This window comes from Pipra filicauda, unplaced genomic scaffold, assembly GCF_003945595.2.
Source record: "Pipra filicauda isolate LSUMZ 115617 unplaced genomic scaffold, ASM394559v2 scaffold311_size1313980_pilon, whole genome shotgun sequence".
In the NCBI taxonomy this organism is placed as follows: Eukaryota; Metazoa; Chordata; class Aves; order Passeriformes; family Pipridae; genus Pipra; species Pipra filicauda.
In genome coordinates, this window is record NW_024104434.1 from 1,095,618 (window position 1) to 1,113,067 (window position 17,450).

Consider the following 17,450-nt stretch of genomic DNA (forward strand, 5'->3'; position numbering starts at 1 on the left):
TTCAAGCAGATCACATTGCTCATAGTTCCATCCAACCTGTCCTTGACTGTTTCCAGGGATGGGGCATCCACCACCTCTCTGGGAAACCTGTTTTTTTAATGTATTAATGCATTTAATTCTTGACTTTGCCACTGCTAACACACTGCTTTTAAGATAGCAAGGCATAAATGAATCCTTCTTCCCTAATATTGTGGTTTATAGCTACAAACTCAATGGGGAGAAATAGGACCCTTAAGAAAATTCCAGCAGTGGACATTTCTCTAAAAGAATTCTTCCAGCTGACCAGAGTGTGCCAGCAAGTTTCCCAGCATAAAACTGTCATCTTTCTGTTCTTTAGTGGTGCAACCATGACTGGTAGTAATTGCCTATACAAGAGGGTGCAACAGGGCAGGACAAGAGAAATCTAGTGTTTACTCTTCTCTCTTTCAGGTTCTGCCAGTCTCTGTCTGGATACTGAGACAGCATCCTTTGGTAAAGGTTCAGGACAGATTTTTCCTACCACAATTTTTTCTAGTCACTCTTTGAAACCATATTAAATTTAGCATCTACAAAATTTCCAGTTGCGAGAAACACAATTTATGGGAGGAATACTTTAATTTGTATGGTTTGAACCTGTCATCCACTCAATTGAGTTTCTCTAGTTTTTCTATGGAAGAGAGAAAATAAAGATTCCTTAATTTTTTTTTCTACGTGTTACTCATTAGTAACAGATCTCTCTCTCCCTCTCCACAGCTAAACGTTTTTCTGATCTGAAAATCATGGCCTATTTAGCTGTTTCTGAATATGTGCTGATGTTGGAATAGTGCTACTATCCCAGATAACTGGGAATAATGCAGGATTTTCCAGAGCAGCAAAATCCAAAAATCTCTTTGCGAGACGTTTGGGGGAATTTGGGCACCTGGGAAAACAGCCCACAGTGCTGCTGATGTGTGTTCAGGTGAACACACAGGCTTTTGGATCCCTAAAGGGATGGGGTTTTCTGCCAGTGCTTGGCTGAGAGGACTAAACACAGTCAAGCACTGAGAACAGGGCAAGTAAACACAACTGCAAAGGGCTTCCTGTGGTTCTACCACTGACTCACTTCATGGTATTGAAATTGTAACTCATGGAATTTCTGTGTGCTCCCTCCTGCTTAAGCCATAACCACCAGTAGGGATTGCAATGGCCACATCCAGCTTATTCTGGGTTTTGGGGGATGGATGCCAACAGGTTGGCAAGGGCTACCTGGAACAGTGACCCAGATGTCTTACTGGAATGCAAATATCACTAACTTATTTTATAATTAGTGGGCAGCCCAGGGCCTGTTGAGCTCTCCTGAGCACCAGGGTCTCCCCCTGGGTAGGAGAGACCTCCTAAGGTTACTCCTCAAGGCTGAGAGTACCCTTGTTGCAAGAGATTCTTGGTAAGTGATTAATTGCATCCCAAACTTTGAAATCTTAAGTGTTGTAAAGGACTGATTGCACATTTATAATCCTTTAGACATAAATCACTGACCAAGTCTGGGACTAGGAGTGGATCTGGCCACACCTGGGCTCCTCTCTGAGAAGGAGTTCAGAAAGAAAAGGAGTTCTTTCTGAACTTCATGGTTCAATGGGAGGATCTCCCTGACAGTTCTGTCTGACCCTGCTCTCTATGCAGTAAATAATCAAGTGTACCTTGCCACTGAGTCTTGTTGAACCACCATCACATTTATCATTGAACTTTGTTAACTTACTGCTTTATATAAATAAGGTGCATTGTTGCTTCTATCTTGAAGCAAAGCGGGTGACTCCATCCACGACAGCACCTTCATTTTCCTGCCTGCCATTCAGGAAGTAACAAGAAATCCTTCCCTCAGTAGAACATCCTGGAGCATCTTGGAGGTGAAAATGTTGTGTGACAGGGTGAGAAAAGGCCATGTGCAGTTTTACATGACTTGGAGTGTGGGAATGACAGCAGGCGGTGCAGATAACATTCTGTTTAGCTGCCTCTCCCTATAAATCCACGCATGGGGATGCCAAAGCAGCCAAGACAGATGGCAGGAGAGTATATAACTTTCCAGAACACAGCCAAATGCGCAACACTTACCTTCCATCTGTGGGGCTGGAAGGTTTCTTATCCCTTGTTTTGTCATCACTGCTGTTTTTCTTTTCTTTCCCTGTGACCTCTCCATAGTAAGTCTTGTTTCCGATGCTCCTGGAGAGACCAGAGGTGTCAGCATGATCACTCTGCACCCAGGTACAGTGACAGCTCTACAGATTGCTGTAGATGAGTTCACAGACTGTGCACAGTGAACAGTCTAAGTGTGCTGCTGGTGTAACTCTCCTGGAGTCACTCGAGTCGCTGAGTCAGAAGCTGACTTAGAAGTTCCCTGGCTGGTAATACCAGCACAGTACATTTTTAGCCCAGGAGTTTACCTCTAAAATGCCAGTCTGGTAGGTAATCTCTGAAGCGTAAGGATGCAGCAGAAAGCAAAACAATTGCCAAGAATCCCAACAAGAACTTTTTATGTCTGTTCTGGGATCCACCATCTGTGTGAAGGCACATGGAGATATTCAGGATGGCTGCTCTCAAGAAGCTGCCTCCCTGACTAAGTGTTTCTCCCTTGGAATGAGTTACAGAGCAATGCAATCCACAAGGAAACAACCCTTAACATATATTTTGTGTGGCCAACAGCAAAAGTCTGTTATTCCTCCTACTCAGTCCAAAAGCCTCTCTAAAAGAATGAGTCTCCTATCTGCTATGGTCAGATCTGAAGCTGTGGCTTCAATATCTACCCACAGAGAGGATCTGAGCATGACCAAACCAAACACATTTTTGATACAAGAGCTTAATTTATTCCTTAATAAGTCATTTCAGTATGAACTTGGTTGCCCTCTACATGACTTATTATCCACAGAGAATTCCTGGCACCTCCAGCAGCCGATGAACCTGTTTGATGGTTGGAGTTGATTCCTGCTCCACTGACACTGTAGAGTAACGAACAATGGAACAAGAAGTTTCTTAGGCACCAGAGTCAGTCAGGCAAGATAAATATTATGTGCCAGTGTTGCTGAAACTTTAGCTTGAAAGGTTTCTGTGGTCTTGGAGAGATTTTTCTGGTTCAGATCAGAGACAGAGGAGGAGAAGGAATTTGTTAAAAGACACTCAGATGGGAAATAGAATAGCTTCCTTCCACATTTACACTGAGGACTTGAATTTAGTATCCTGTAATCCAAGGGACTTACTCTGTGCTTTGGGGCCATGCCCAATCTCAGGTGGAGTATAAAGTGTGTGTGTGTTTCTATTTTCCCCAAAGAAATGCAAAAAGGCCTTGATACAGTCCTGCTGAAGACTTGCTAGCTTTGGAAATCCCAGAGAACCATCTGTGGGATGGGAGAACCATTGCCCACCCAGCTGCCAGCATTACTTACTCACATGGTAAAGTTGGAGATGAAGGCTGCAGCTGGGATCTGCATCTCAAACACTGCTTCCCGTGCCTCGGATCCGCTGTTCACCATCGTGCAGGACACCGTGGTGAAGGCATAGCGGGAAATTATCGTGGATCTCACGTTGAACTCAGACATCCGAGGCCTGGTTTCCTGTGGAGATCAAAAGGTTAGCACTGGCAGCTGGATAACACACCCCTTCAGTGTTTCAATGGATTTAATGCTTAATATGCTCAAGCAAATTTCCACCCTATGAATATTAGACACCTCTGCGAAAACCAGTTGACAACAGGCAAGGTGGGCTTGCCCTCAGCATTTCAGATGAGCTTTAAAAGGTAAACCAGGGACATGGCACTGCCTTTGTTCATGCACAGAGGCCACAGTCGGTTTCCAATGCTTGGGAAGATTCTGAGAGCTCTGATTATGCCAGCCTGTATGTTGTGAAACACACTGATAAAATCCATCTGTGTCCTAAACTGCAGCCTTCAACTCTGACTGTGTGAGAGGAATAGGATTAGTCCCTTATGGCCTGGGAAGAAAAGACCAAAATATATTCCCATGGGGTCCAGAACTGTGTCACAGAACCTGGCCTCTGTACTGTGCACAAGAGCAGATGGAAGGTTTCCTGAAAGGCTGAGATCACTGTGTGTGAAGCAGCATCTTCAAATTCATACGGTCAGATCCATAAGTTGTGTAAGCAGAAAAACTTCTGTCAGTGGAGTCAACTGAGTCCTCCTCTGCTGAGAATCCATGCTGGAAGTCTCAGCCAATAGATGGAAGAGACTTAATAAAAAACACTGACACTGTGACATCTCAAGCAAAGTATTTTAAGCTTTTTAGCCCACACTGGATTCCTTCCAGCAGAGAAGCAGCAAAGACAGCAATGAATGACACACGATGTAGCAATGGAAGCTAAAAGCCAATTTCTGCTTCTTGGGAATGTGTTTTTGTGCACAAGTCTAGGGTTGGAGCATTTCTCCAGTCTAATGTGTTTTTTCTGACAGCAACATCTCCATGGAGCTCAAATGTTTTCTTCCTGGAAGACTTCAGTGTATTTGACTGTAAGCAGCCCTTACAAAAAAAACCCCTGTGCGTTGACTTAAACAATCAAAGACCAAACCTCCAAAAGCAGAAGGGAGCTAAAGGGTAAAATACACTGCAAATACAGAGGAACTTCACTTAGACAAATACAGAGAGACTCTTCCTACTGAGGTTGATAAAAAGTCATAGTCACGTAAGACTTGTGAGGACAAGAATGTACTCTTCAGCTGCATGGCCAGACCTTTTTTCAGAACAAAAATAATTTTGGCAAATGGCTCAAGAAAGGGAGCAAGTGTTTGTATGAGTATGAAACAAGCACATTTCTTCAGTAGCTGATGGCATCAGAAGTGATTGAGCATCCAATTAACCAAGCCGCCGGGCTAGTGAATTCCAGGCAAATGGAAGAATGAGGATCCACTGGAAACAAACACAAATCTGCCAGCAGACTTGGCATAAAGCCCCTCCTGCCTACACTTTCAAGGCTTGGAAAGACTGAAAAACGTGTCTCAGATGAACCCAATCATGATGGATATCTTTAACAGCTGGAGAACGTGTGATGAGCTCTGTGTCCACGATCATCCTGCTCAGCTCACATGGAGCACACCGACAAGAGATTAGGACTTCCAGGGTGGGATTTGTCTCACTGATTTCAGGCAGCTCAGCGTGATACATCTAGACTGGAACACCCCTGCTCAGATCTAATGTCCCACCCTCAGGCCATTGGTGGCTTTTACTCAATTGCTGATGATTAGAACTAGATCCTGCTGTTCTTAGGACGTTCCCTGATGTTATAGGCATGGTTTTCCACCCTCATTATCCTGAAGCTGGAGAGGATGGGGAGTTTTGATTGGAAGTAGGCTTGTAGGAATGTTTTCACATACAGTGAGGTGATGCTTCATTCAGTCTTCTACACCCCTAATTGCCTGTGGCATAGCAAGAGATACAGAGGATTTAATAACAGTAGAAATAGGAAGAATCTGAAAGTACAGTAAATTCTTTGGTTTCAGGCCTTCTGCATCCACTCCTGTGTGCTGCAGTCAGTCATAAGCTGTGGGTTCAGACATGGATGACAGCTCAGCAGCAAAAGAAGATCAAGACCTTTGCCTTTCACTTGAGATACAAGGGGCTCTGCAGTGACATGTTTGGCACTGTGAATGCACTTAAACTGCAGAAAGTCTTTTGAATGTGGCAGAGAACATGAACTTGCCCTTGTTATGACAACAGCACGAGAATGGTTCTGTTGGGTGAGAACAAAAGCAGTGCTAACCCTGTAGCCTGTCACTGGCAGAGACCAACAGTATGTGCTTAGAGTATAAAATCAGCTCAACCTGCACTAATTCTACTCAGAAATATTCTCTCTGTTTTCAGTAATCTGTGGTTGAAGGAACTCCTGGGTCAAGGGTGATATTTTTGTGCTTTATAAACCTTTGTGGATTTTTTTCTATTATTTTACACGGCTGCTTTTTCAATCCATGTAAAATTTTAGCATCTGCAACATCTTGTAGCAAGGAGTTCCACAGCTTAAGAATATTTTATATGAAAACCTGCATCATTTAGAGTTTTTTTGCTAAATCTACTCTTTGCTGGCTTCAGCTGATCTCTGTCATAGAATCACAGAATGGTTAGAGTTGGAAGCGACCTCAAAGACCATCTTATTCCAACCCCCCTGCCAGGGGCACAGGCACCTTCCACTAGAGCAGGCTGCTCAAAGCCCCATCCAGCCTGGCCTTGAACTCTTCCAGGGATGGGGCATGTCTCTATCCCACTGAACAACTCCAGTTCTGACACCCTCACAGACTGAGGAGTGGCAAAAGCAAATGAAATGAACACCCTTCCCTTTTCCTGGTGGACAGGAGTTGCTGTTAGAGGGATCAAATGCTGAATAAGGGCATCACATACAACTGAGGATGAGAGATCTGGTTCATCTTCCCATCCCTGCAAGGGATCTGCTATTCCTTGTATATAGAGAATATAAACGGTGGGGGCAGAGGCAGCTTCCAAACAGGTTGCTCAGTCAGGCTTGGCGGGCAGCCCAAGTTCCACTCTGCGATTCCTGTGCATTCCCTGGAGCTCTTGCACAATACATCAGTGTCTGATGCTCTGACTTACAGCTGTGCAAATGCCTGTTTGTTTTCTGCCCTTTTTATCAAGGCCTTCAGAAGATGAGAGGCAGCACAAAGGAAAAAAAAGGCAAAACAAACCATTTGTTTAATATTATTACTACTGTGATTTATCATCCCTATTAAAAATAAAGTGAAGGAATGCCAAGGCAGCAGATTCACTGCTATGAGGCAGGTTGGCTGGATGCTTTATGGAGGTGTCCTGGTTATTATGATGAAATGGGAGCTGAAATTTTTTTGCCAAACAAATTGTTTTATGCTTGTTTACATCAAATATTTGGAAAGACAGAAAAGAGCTGAAGATAAATGAAACCCATTCCATAATTTTGCCTTTATCAGTTGCTTTCATCAAAACAAACTGCCTGTGTCTCAGATTAGAAGTAATAAACTGGTAATAAGTCTGAGAGGTGTTCTCCTCTAGGCTGCTGATTCTAATCTGTCAAAGATCAAAGGGACTAGAAGCTATTAAGGTGATGGTTGTTCAGTGTGAAATGAGTTTCACCAATTCTCAACTGGGAGGTCCCTAGAAAAGCCAGAAAAATAACTGGCTGTGAACAGTAATTCCACTGACTGCCTAACTACAGCTAACTCTTAGATTCCCATGCTGAAAGAAGGATATTGGCTTCCTTGTTTTCTTCCTTTCCTCAATAGATTTTGACGAACAGCAGAGATCTCCAAATTTCAAAGCAAACTCTGCCTTTCTCTTGAAATTCGGTGAGATTTCATCAGGCTTCTGTTCACTGTGCGGTTAAGGTTTGTAACATCAGATGTTCTTTCTCCAAGTGTGAGGGTGAGAAGACAGATTGGGAAGCATTAGAAGAACCTGTAGCTGTTGCATTGATCAAAATGAAAAGATTTCTTTTGCCTCTTAGAATCTCATTCTACCGGTTCTACCATCACCCGCTGACATCCTGGGCACAGGGATGCACACACAGACACATACAGGGAAAGTGTGATTGCCCTGAGGTAAAATAAAGACAGGGTGTGATACCTACCAGCCTCTGCAGGAATTTGGCCTGTCTTGGGACACGGCGAGCGACCTGCAAAGAGTTAAGGGAGTTAGTGGAGCCTTCTCAGCTTACAGCAGACATGGCACTTGTTTGAACCCAGACACGGGTGTGTGCGACTGATCACCCATGGCCAGGTTCAAATGCTCCTCTGGTTAAAATTAAAACCTGAGTCTCTTCCACATTAACAGACACATTGATCAAAGCTCAAGCAGTGGAATGCAGCTCTCTCAGGCAAGGAGGTACGGGGTGTTTTGAAAATGGTACTTGGCAAGAGACCTCCTATATGTGATGACAGGAACCTCAGCCTTTAGCCCTGGTCCTAGGTGATGTGTCTCAGCTCTGGAAGTGTATTCCCTTATGGCTTCCTATGGAGTCACACAAAGCCTCTGTGTCTTTGCCCCTTTGCATGGTATATGGCACACTTCAATCCCTGGAAGTATTGAAGGCCAGGCTGGATGGGGCTCTGAGCAACCTGCTTCAGGAGAAGGTGTCCCTGCCCATGGGAAGGGTTTGGAACTAAATGATCTTTAAGGTCCCTTCCAACCCAAATCATTCCATGATTCTATGATTAGTTTAAATTAATGTTAAAGCTTCAGTTGTATTAATATTACCTCAAGAGCAGATCTGTTGCCTTAATAGTCTCCACAGGTGCTGTGGATTTATTATGCAGTGACAGAAAAGCACTCTTTATGTGCAAAAAGGGAATAAAGATATTTAAACTGAGACACAGACCTTATTATGAAATGAAGTACTTCACTTATGACAGTACAATCATACTCACTGCATCACCCTTCACAACTCCTCTGACTTCCCTGCACATGGTGTCTCAGCTCAGCAACATCTCCAAATCAAATCTCTCCCCAAAGCAGAGAGTACAAGTCTCTTGTCAATGAGGGAAGCCAAGTGCCTTCTTAAAATGTCAGTGGAACTCCAGAGAGCAGAGGAATGCGATGATATCTTTTTACCTGATTTGCCCTTTCTGTTGATTTACACTGAAATAACATCAGCCCTTGCCAAAGAGATGATTTTATGTCTGTTTATATCATGCCTTGAAAAGCTCAGGAAAGCCCAATGGGGAAATTAAAGTCTCATCCACTAGAATCCTTATTATTTCCTGCTGCATTATTTAAGCCAACATCTTGTAAAATTAGAACCAAGGGAAAACAGCTCCCTTGGGAAATTGTCAATGGAGAGGAGAATTATCTGCACTTTAAATTTTGGAAGAAACTTTCTGTCTGGGTCTGTTATATCAGGGAAGTAAAGCCCCTCGGGACCCTGTTGTGCCAGGCTGCAGAGTCTCCATCACCGTAGGTTCTTCAGAACAAGCCAGATAAATGTCTGTGAAGTCGGTCCTGCTTGGAGCAGGGGCAGGGATGAAGAGCCAATAGTCCTCAGTACTCTTTTACTAAAGGTTTACCTTTTGAAACAAATCCACCTTTTTCTGCATGGCATGGTCACAGTAATATTTAATGACTAATTGGTGAAACTGAAACCTTGGTTACTGGTTTTATCTTTGCCCACCACACACCCGTTTTGTTTGCTTGCTTATTTGCACAAGAAGGCTTTGTATGACTTGGTCCCTTCAAGAGGTACCTTCTAAAGTCTTGGGGATAACAAACGGACATCAGTGAGGAGCTAAGGAGCCCCAGATAGCAGTATCCTGTTTGGATAGGGCTTCATGACTGCTGCCAAAGCACTGGTGCAGGGTTTATGATCAGTCCATCGGACTATGCTAATCAGGCAGCTTCACTAACATCATCTAACTGGAACAATTTCCGAATTACCATCAACCTTTAGCTTTACAGCCTTCCAAAACATTCATTAATGACAAGTAATTGCTAGTAGTGACCCCATAACTTGTTGCCATCTGCTAGTCCTAGCATAGTATATGTAATACAAGCTGTGCAGTGGATTTGCTTATAGTGTAGTATCTTGACCTAGGGGAGTACCTGCCTGTTCTTAACCTGGCTCAGGTGTTCAGTGAAGACAGACAGATGCCTTCTTCTAGACCTGGCTGTCCCAGGGGACTAGATCACCACTATCACTGCTGTTCTGGTGGGAGTTACTGCTGCCCTTGCTCTGCCAGCAACATAGCTCCTGCGAAAACAAGGAGCCTCAAGCCACATCAGCCACGTTATTTCAACACTGTGAGCCAGTCGTTGAGCTTTGCAACTGATTTTCCCCCTAAAGGAGGTATGTGAGTGTTTCCAGGTCCCACTCCACTGGCAGCACACTGGTGGAGATATTCCCTCACCCACTTGGATGGGTGGGTCTGTAAGACAATGCTGGTTTGTGGCTGAATTCCCCAAAAAGGAATATGTGTTCATAGTAATCAGGATTTACAACAAAGTTGCTCAGGTCCTTGTAGTGGAGAGAGGTGAACATTTCTGGGGAGAGATTCTTCCCATTCCAGGTGGGACGAGCAACTGAATAACCAACTCTGAGACAGGTACAGGTGTATATATATGGAAAGTCTCACTCTTCCCACTTTTCCCTACTGCATGGCAGAAGATGCCAAATACAGAGAAATACTGACACTTTAAACACATTGGAGTATCCCACCTGACCTCCAGCAAGGCACAGGTATTCCACAGGTCCTGTCAGACCCACATGGGTGTCTCAGATGCTACAGAGCCTCTCTCAGATCTGATCAAATTTGGATAACAGATTGATGCTTTAAGTGACCCAAAGTCATGAGTGGTATCTGTTACAGACCTGAAGGATGTGAACACAGACCTGAAGCTCAGCCTTTTATAGAATCATAGAATGGTTTGTATTGAAAGGGATTGTAATGTCATCTAGTTCCAAGCCACCTACTATGGGCAGGGACACCTTCCACTAGAAATGGATCACAGCCTCCCAAACCACCACCCAAACTCTCTTGCTAACTTGCAAAAAGTTCATTGCCCTTTCAGCACCATTTCCTCAGAAAATCTAAGCCACAGAATAACACAACATAGCAGCCCTCACTTGCAGAATAATGGATTTGTTTTCATTGTCAATAAGTATTTTAGAAGCTGAAATTTGTACGATTTGTTTCATCCAGCGCGAGTTAAAAATCCAGTACAGTAAAACCATAGGCAGAAAAACTTTCCTTCGAGCCTGAAATACTCTGAATTACTCAGACTGGCGTGTGGCCAGGACACTGCGTTAACTCCCTTGTCCCTGTGAAATGCCTCGTTAGCACAGCCGTGGGGATGTCGGAGTGAGCTGTGGCACCCACTGCGGGAGGGTGATCTCCTGGTTTAGCACCTCCAGCACCTCCGACAACTTCCATGCTCCTTAAGAGCAGCCTCCCACGGAGCTGAGACGCAGGGACAGGTGGAATAAATGTGTTTTTATCAGATTGCCCTACATCTCGACGCTGATGGTTAAGAAGGGACAAGCCAAGCCCCGGCCACCTGCTGCTCCCGAACAACCACCGCCTTAAAACCTACCTGCTCCACGATGCTGGAGTCTGCCAGCAGCTGCTCCTCCAGATACCTGGCCATCAGCTCCGAGTCGGGCTGCCCCGCCGAGGTGGGGAAGCCCCAGCAGAGCCACAGCCAAAGGATCATGTTGGAGGGGAGCGCCGGGGGCTCCTGCCCCGCAGGTGAGAGGAGAAGCCCCGCTGCTGCCGCTGCTGCGCTGCCGGACCGGCTGCGGGGAGGCTGACAGGACACAACGACCCACCCTCTTCTCCTCCTTCCCGGCTCGGGACCGGCCCCTTTTCCACTTAGGGCGCTGCAGGGAATCCTTTCAGGGTTTCTATCCCTCAGCCAGGGATCCTGTGGGAAGGAGGCACCGCCGTGCCCCTCTCGATGCTACTCTCACCCATCTTGCCCCATGCAGCGGAAAGGGGCGATGCTGGGGCTCCCTGAGGTGCTGCCACTTGTCATTTTGGCACCAGCAGCAACCCATGGTGGCCCTCAGCAAGGGGAAGGCTAAGGGGACATTTCCTACACCTGGCTGGGTGCTGAGGAAGGGACAAGGTGGTGCCCAGTGCCTCCAACCCACCCCCTTAGGGAGCACAACCACAGGATGTGCTTCAAGGCTGGGGCTTTCCCAAGGGGTGGCAAAACCCTCTATGAAGGAAAAGCTTCTCCTACTCCCCATCTGGAGAGCGCTGGTTGGTTCGGGAAAGCTGCTCCAAGGGCAGGGCAGAGCCCTCTCCACACCCTCACCTTGGCACCCTACTGGGTATCCAGGTGCCTCCCCTTGGGAAAGATGGCCAAGAGCCCTATGTTCGCCCCTCTTTCTTTCCTATGCGAACTCCATTTCTCAGCTGAGCAAAGCTGGGGTGCTTTTTCAGGTCCTGCTCTTCTTCTCTCCATTTCCCAGAGCCTTCTTTTCCCAGAGCCTTCTTTTCCCAGAGCCTTCTTTTCCCAGAGCCTTCTTCTCCCAGACTAACCCTGGGGTGAAGGTGGAACCTGCAGGGGAGGCTGGGTTCTACCTGGCAGCTGCCAGGGACATTCCTGCCAGCTGGCACTGACTGGGCACTGTGTCATCCCCAGGCATTTAGAAACTTGTATCTGCAGCATCCACCTCACCCTAAATTTGCTACTTTGTTTATCTATGCCAGCAGTAACTTCTCAAATCCAGCAGAACCAAATTTCCTCTCTTTTGGTTTGATTGCCTTTTTTTTTTTTTTTTTTTTTTTATATTTGACAGGTGCAAGGTACTGCACGCACAAACCTGGCATGACTTAACCACTGTATTTTCTTTTTCCTTTCCAGCTCTGACTCATCAGGGACTGAAGCTGTTGTGGTTCATCTCCCAACCATGGCAGTGACAGTCCAATGAGTGGCTCAATGTCTCTGTGGCCCTGCTGTCCTCCAAATCTAGCATGCGTTTTGGAGGAGTAGGAATGTGCTTGCCCCCCTTGCAGAAGGGATGAGGGAAGCTGAAGATGGAGCCAAGGGAATGGCAGCACGGTCAACACCTTGGAAACTCCGTGTCAGCAAATTGATGGCTCAGACTTAGGCTGAGCCTAAGTGACACCGTGTTCACACGCAAGCCCCTTCTGGCATTGCCAGTAGGAGGGAAACAGTCAAGGGCCTGGCCAGTCCCTTTCCCACTGGGACCAGTCCACCACTTGCAGGTACAAAGGCCTCTGGAGTAGCCACATCCCCAGTGGGAGCTGCTAAGCAGCACTGCAGAAATGATAAAGGACTGATGTGGCTGGAGAAGAGGAGATGGTGGGAGAAAGCCAGAGAGAGGTGGTGGCAGGATACTTCAGGCCTCCAGAGACACCCTAAATGTTACTCTATTGTCCTGATCCCTGCCAGGAGACAACTGAGGCACTATCTTCATCTCCTCAGCATTTCAAAGTGAGATGGAAGAGGTCTCAACCATCCTCTGGGGAATCAGTGAAGACTCAAAGCTGGTTCAGGTTGAGGCCTTTTTTAAGGACATCTAAAAAATGGTTTGAAGTATTTTTCATCTGGTTCCAGTTTGTTTCAGCTCCTGCATTCTTGTCTGGCTCAGAGAGAGAAGAGCACTGGAACAGCATGGCAAGTAGGGCTGCAGCCTCCTGTGCCCTCACTGGTGACATTAGGTTGGGCTGCTCCTTGGCCTGCCCTGTCCATGTTTCACTACCCTGGGACACAGATGAATAAGAATCTTGCAGTGTATGCTTAGAAATGCTGGAAACAGGCATTTAAACCATGATTTTCCTACTGTTCTGGAAAACCTAGAGGAAACCAAGGTACCTCTGTAAAAGCAAGTCAAAACTAGCCCTAAAAGTAACATTAGTTTCTGACCAGTTTGAAATAACCATTGCACAGTCAAGAGGCATTTGGAATAACATCCAAATTTTACCAGCTGTTCCTCTTTGCCTCCTGACCAGCATTCAGCTACTCTGCTTCTCCCGCTGCACAGGTGAGGAGCTGAGGGCTGGAGTGAACCAAAACAGTGAGACCATGTGAAGATGCTGTGATAGAGCTGATCCTGAGCACACCTGGAGAAAGGAGGATGTTCAAGCCAGAACAGGATCCTCGAGCAGGTACGGGATAACCAACGGGCATGAGAGAGAGAGCTGGGAAAGGCACTGCCCTTCCTGAAGGGATTAGGAGCAGCCAATACTGCTTATGTTCCCCTCAGCAAGGGCACGTGAGGACACAACACGTAGCTAAGTAAGACTGAGGTGTGTTTTAATGTGAGTTTTGGTGAGTGAACATTCAGCCTGGGGTCTTGATTGTTCACATTATCCCCTCTTCTGCCTCCTTGGAATACAGCCTCCTGATTTCGGGGGCAAATATGGCAGGCACTGTGCTGGGGATGCCCCTGGAGTCCAGGACAAGCAGTTATTCAAGTGTGTTCACATCAGACATGTTTGAGGCTGACTTTTGCCGATTTAGCAGGATGAACAGCTGTTCTTTGGATGGGGGGGCTCAGCAAATCAAATTGCCTGGCAGGCCTGGGGCCAGCACGAGCAGAGACACCAGGGAGAGGCATGATCCAACAGCTGGGCTTCCACACACATTTCCCCTGGAACAGATCATGTTAAATCAAGGAATCTCTCTGAGTTGACACACAAACACAGGTGATGCTGACCTCATGGAGGGGCAGCTATGTTAAATGTCCAACTAGAAATATCTGAACCATGAACTAAATCTACCCAAAGCACTAACAAACTACAATTTTGTGACATTCAAAGCCAGCAACTGGATAAAGAAATTGGCAAGAATCCCAAAGGGTAAAACAGGTGCAGTCTTAGATAAATGTCCACAGGTAAAATTAATTACCATGGAGTTCAGGGAATTGCGTTCCATATTTTTCTTCAGGTCTGAATCTAAGCAATCTCCACTGAAACATCTGGATAGGGCCTGATGGTCCCCAGTTCTGACGCTACTGAACGGTGCCTGTTTTCCTGAAAGAATCATAGAATGGTTTGGGTTGGAAGAGTAAAGATTATTTACTTCCAACCCCCCTGCCATAAGCAGGGATGCCACCCAGTAGATGAGGGTGCTCAGGACCCCATCCAACCTGGGCTTGCACACTTTCAGGGATGGGGCATCCACAGCTTCTCTGGCCAACCCGTGCCAGTGCCTCACCACCCTCTGCATAAAGAATTTCTTCCCAATATCTAATCTAAATCTCTCCTGTTTTAGTTTAAAACCATTCCCCCTTGTCCTGTCACTTTCTGCCCATGTAAAAAGTCAGTCTGCCTCTTTTTTATAAGTTCCCTCTAAATACTGAAAGGCTGCAATAAGGTCTCCCCAGAGCCTTTTCTTCTCCAGGTTGAACATTCCCAGCTCTCCCAACCTCTGTCCATAGCAGAGGGGCTCCAGCCCTTGCAGCATCTTTGTGGCCTTCTTTGGACTTGCTCCAACAGGTCCACATTTTCCTTGTGCTGAGGACTTTAAACTTGGATGCAGTACTCCAGGTAGGGTCCCACAAGGGCAGAGAAGAGTATAAAGGTATTTTCTGGAGTCCCAGTGGCTGCTGATCTCCTGTTGCCATTAATTGTGTACACCTTGGCCCAGCAGAGCATTCCAGAACTTCCAAATCTGGTGTTATTCTGGTGAAAAATTCCCAAAGTCTCTGACAAAGGTGCCTTGGTGATGGGGATGTCTGACTCTGTCTGGGGGACACCTTGAAGAGGTCACCAGAGCAGACAGGCAGGTTACTGAGTACTTGGTACATCTCTGATGAGGGGCAGTACAAAGAGAAGAAAGTTGAAACAAGAAACCCTTTTCTCTATGTCCATATACCATTTCTCACACTGACTGGTGTGTGGTGGGATGAATGTCAGGGCAGCAGCACCCTGGAAAAGTGTGTTGCCTTGCAGGTACTGCCTGTTCTTACCTGGATCACTGGAAATTTCCAGATATGAAATTTAAGATGGGAAAGCGAAGCTGGCTATCTCATAAGACACAGAAATGGTGACATTTCTCCTTGGGTGCAAGGCAAGTTAACACAATTTAATTATTATGAAGGACAGAAATGCCCAACAGTAACTCCAGGTGGTTCAGGGAGGACAGTGCATGAAAAATCCCAGAGGAATCCCAGTCATGAGTGGACAGTTCATGAAACAACCCAATGGACACATAGCACAAAACATCCTACTGAGCTCCTGTTCTCCCCGCAAAATTCTGAGGAGGTTTACAGAAACTGATGGTAAAGGCTCTGAGCATCCTCAGTTCTTATATTTTCTGTACCGTCTTGGGAAATTTCATCTTTTTGGACTCTTTTGAACAGTATATTTGAGCAGTTCGTGCCATCTAGTGGTCACACTGATTTCCCAATCTTGGAATTTTTACAGAAAAAAAAATAAAACCATACATAGTGGTTGTGGAGGACTGAAATAAAGGATTACAAAATCAATTTTTAAAACAAACTTTGTTCTAAAGGGACTTTTTCATCTCTTCAGAGCATCAGTGCTTTCCTTCCTCATCCAGGGGCCCAGATAACTCCAGAACAGCTTCAAGTTTCTGATGAGAAAGACTGGTCACTCTAAACTAAGGACATATGTGTGAACAGAACTCAGCTTACACACAAAATTCAAGCTATACGAGATGTCATCAACACAGCAAAGACTGGGTGTTCCCTCCTGCTGCTCCTGCAGCCCTTTCATAGCCAAAGCTCCCATGGCACTCATGGAGGGTTTTCCTGAGTTAGTTTTAAGGTGTTAACTCAAATACTGCTGGATTGTGTCACAAATAGTGTAACCAGCTGGACGAGGGATTGTCTCCCTGTACTTGGCAGTGGTGAAGCCGCAGCTTGAATCTTGTGTTAAGTTTTGGGTCCCTCATGACAAGAAAGTCATTGAGGTGCTGGAGCAAGTCCAGAGAAGCGAACGGAGCTGGGAAAGGGTCTGGAGCACAAGTCTGATGAGGAGCAGCTGAGGGGGCTGGGGGGGCTCAACGTGGAGAAAAGGAGGCTGAGGGAGGACCTTCTCAGTTTCTACAACTCCCTGACAGGATAGTGGAGCCAGATGGAGGTCTATCTCTTCTCCCGAGTAAAAAAATGATAGGATGAGAGGAAATGGCTCCAAGTTGCACCAGAGGAGGTTTAGGCTGAATAATATGGAAAATTTCTTCACCAAAAGTGGGGTCAAGCACTGTAACAAGCTGCCCAGGAACCTCCCTGAAGGTAACTAAAAAACATGTAGATGTGGCAGCTGGGGACATAGTTTAGTGGTGGCCCTGGCAGTGCTGGGTTGATGGTTGGACTCAATGACCTTAGAGGTCTTTTACAACCTAATTGATTCTATGGTTCTAAAATGAGTGTCATTCAAAGGCTGTGTGCTAGTTTGAATTCAGCCTACAGGCTCCTAAGTTTCCTGGCAAAACTGGAGCTATGTCGTCTCCAAGTTCAAGCTCCAGGATTGCTCAAATAAATTGTGGGAGAGAGCAAATAAGGACTAATTATTCAATACCTCTTCCGGCATAACATCTGTGAAACAGTATATGGAGCTATCATAAATATAAAATAATAAAATTTTGTCTGCTGTTTTGTCCCTGGGTTCACATAGTAATTCAATCTTTTCCTTTGAAGTTGCTCAGATGTCTGCAAATATCCTTTTTCCCTGGAAGAATGGAAGAGACAGCCATGCCCTCTTGCCAGAAGCCTGCTTCCTCCCTTCTTTCTCCCCTTTGCTTTGCTGTCTTATTTTGTCCCATCTCTTGAAGCACCCAAAGAGCCAGAGAGGCCAAAAAACAGTTTCAAAAGCTTTCAGGGGCTTTGGCACGCCCAGGGTACAACGTGCATCTGAAAATATCATCAGATGTTTTCACATGCTAATTTTGAAAAACTAGAACTGTTCCATCAGCAGCCACGATGCTTTCACAGCAGAATGGAAAAAAAAAGGGTGTTTGTGTGGGTCGGGATCCAACCCAAAGGTCCCTGCCAACCCCTGTGGGTTGGCTGGGTGGGAGGACCCCTGGAGA

At 45.9% G+C, this 17,450-nt stretch overlaps 1 protein-coding gene across 1 annotated transcript in view; it reads right to left on the bottom strand.

The window, feature by feature from the left end:
- Positions 1 to 11,218, bottom strand: part of ITIH5 (inter-alpha-trypsin inhibitor heavy chain 5) — a 46,916-nt gene extending 35,698 nt beyond the window's left edge. Inside the window, exons 1-4 of the mRNA XM_027739953.2 lie at positions 11,016 to 11,218; positions 7,564 to 7,608; positions 3,397 to 3,560; positions 2,068 to 2,175 (exon numbers count right to left, since the gene is read on the bottom strand). Coding sequence (XP_027595754.1) covers positions 2,068 to 2,175; positions 3,397 to 3,560; positions 7,564 to 7,608; positions 11,016 to 11,135 — 437 coding nt within the window. The 5' untranslated portion in view covers positions 11,136 to 11,218. The remainder of the gene's footprint in view (positions 1 to 2,067; positions 2,176 to 3,396; positions 3,561 to 7,563; positions 7,609 to 11,015) is intronic.
- Positions 11,219 to 17,450: the final 6,232 nt, after the last annotated feature.